General features: G+C 34.3%; 1 protein-coding gene across 1 annotated transcript in view; it reads left to right on the top strand.

Moving 5' to 3' along the window:
• The window catches only part of LOC119574902 (protein SpAN-like), a 10,627-nt gene that overhangs the window by 2,683 nt on the left and 5,444 nt on the right, over nt 1-2,500 (top strand). The window contains exons 4-7 of the mRNA XM_037922175.1: nt 885-962; nt 1,093-1,258; nt 1,858-2,051; nt 2,405-2,500. The exon at nt 2,405-2,500 is cut by the window's right edge and continues 105 nt beyond it. Coding sequence (XP_037778103.1) covers nt 885-962; nt 1,093-1,258; nt 1,858-2,051; nt 2,405-2,500 — 534 coding nt within the window. The remainder of the gene's footprint in view (nt 1-884; nt 963-1,092; nt 1,259-1,857; nt 2,052-2,404) is intronic.

Here is a 2,500-nt window from a genome sequence, read left to right on the forward strand (position 1 = left end):
ATCATAATGGTCACTGATCAACAATTTCGTCTCTGTAATTCATAATGCTTTTATTCTTTAAATATCATGTAGTTGGCAAATACATTGTTTTTGTAGGTAAAAAGCAAAGAACATTGTGTAATAAATATTCACGTAATAATAAATGTTTTAGGTCATGAATTTAAGTTTTAAAATCACGTTTATATATATATATATATATATATATATATATATATATATATATAATATATATATATATATATATATATATATATATATATATAAAAGTATATATATATATATAAGTATATATGTACATATATATTATGATATATATATATATTTATTTATAGATATCTATATAATATATATTCATATAAAATTTTTCTTATATTCATAATGATATATTATATATATTCATATAATATCATTATTCATATATATATATTATATATTATATATATATAGTATATTAATTATATATTATATATAAATTCATATATTATATATATTTTATATATATATATATATATATATATATATATATATATATATATATATATATATATATATATATATATATATATATAGTGTGTGAACATAGCCTGTCTATTTATATACAGTCAAATACACCGATACATGTTGGACAGATCTGCAACCTGTAGGTGTAACTAATCATTGGCATAAAACTGTTAAATAGAACACAATTTTCTGGCAATACTTATATCATACATTCATGTCATTGTTCTACATAAATATTTATTGGGATTAACAGTCGACCCTACAACGAAAAATTAAACTTAAAAATGCTACGGTGAAAATTACCCAAAAATTACATACAGCATAACAGAACATTACCATAATATTGATTCATGTCACTTTGATTGGGTTTTTGTTTCTTACAGGGAGAATCCGTCAACATTCTTGCTGGAGCTAATTCTGTCGAAATGAACAGAGATGGATTGCTAAAGTCCTTTGTTTCAGTAAGTACTGTTTCTTTAATTAATGGAAACTTTCTATTTCATGATTGCGTTCATAAATATACATTTTTATATAGTTTGTTACTGTAAATTCATACGAACTAGATGCTCACTACTTGCCTACTCACCTCAGCTGCACGAGTTCGAGATAACCAATCCTGATAGCGTGCCTGAGGGCGAGCTGTTTGAGAAGGATATCCTGCTGACACCTCGCCAGAGGCAGGAGATGAAGACGAGGAAAGGCCTTTCCGAATCTCGCTACCGTTGGCAAACTCCCGTGCCTTATAAATTCGCTGACAGTAAGGGTGTCAATCAATAACGGTATGCTCATGTTTGAGCAGCCGTGGACCTCTCCACCATCCTTCGCCACTAAACTCGATCTTACGCTTTTCTTTCCACTTATACCATCGACAGCCCGCAAATATCTTTGATATTGTCGCTCAGTCTTGTCTTCGGTTTGCCTCTTCCTCTGTTTCCTATCACCATCCCTGTCAGCAAGTTTTTCTCAATACTTTTACTTCTCATTACATGACCAATAAACTTTAATTTCCTAGTAAGGGTGTAGTCGTAGGTGAAACAAAGAAGAAGCATGGAGGCATCTTGTTTCGATTAAGATTTTCAGCTGGAAACATCAAAGTAAATACGTTCTGAAGTAGAATTTAGACTCACTTAAAACACTACAGATGTTTGCGTCTTTAAATCTCTTCTTGTTGTGGCTGTTTATTGCTCAAGTACGTTTGCAGTGTCTGTGGATCGATTATCTATGTTATTTGATCCAAACAATCCAAGATGAGAATTAACTGGAATTCATAAAGCGCATCCCTTATATTTTTGACATGTGCGCCTGTTAGAATATAATCTGAATGTGAACTGTCATTTTAAAAGTCTTGGTTTCCAGGCAACGTGAACAGAGCCGTGTGCCGGGAAGCAATGGACCACTGGACAGAGCACACTTGCCTTAGCTTCAAGGAAACCAGCGACTTGTCGATTCCTCACCTGAAGTTCAAGAAGCTCTCCGGTTGCTACTCCTACCTCGGCCGGCTGTGGTGGCAGAGTGGCCAAGACATCTCCATCGGGGAAAACTGCGACACGGTGAGATCTTGGATTCCTATGCCTCAGAGCAGGCAAGAGAATTCTTAAAAGACAGGGACCCCAGTATACCTTAATTAAGCGATAATTAGTAGGTGGCATTAACAACGAATTTGGAGGTTTTATACGAAAGGATTGTAGTGTAAATCCTTAAGCCATACTTGATATTGTCAGAAAAACAGTGACAATACCAAAGTGAACTCTCTTCGTAAATGCAGAACGTATTCCATTCTGAATCTAAATAGCTGTACAAACACTCTTCTGTGAGAATACTGAAAAATCAATAGCTCGCGTCAGTTAGCGTCCTATTCTGTACATGAATAATTACTAACACCCGTTTCACTCACTTCGCGCAGCTTGGCATCGTCGCCCATGAGATCGGGCACGCCATGGGCTTCTTCCACGAGCAGTCCCGCCCTGACCGAGACTCCTACATCCGAGTGAACGAGGAG

Source organism: Penaeus monodon, chromosome 7, assembly GCF_015228065.2.
Source record: "Penaeus monodon isolate SGIC_2016 chromosome 7, NSTDA_Pmon_1, whole genome shotgun sequence".
NCBI classification, from domain to species: domain Eukaryota; kingdom Metazoa; phylum Arthropoda; class Malacostraca; order Decapoda; family Penaeidae; genus Penaeus; species Penaeus monodon.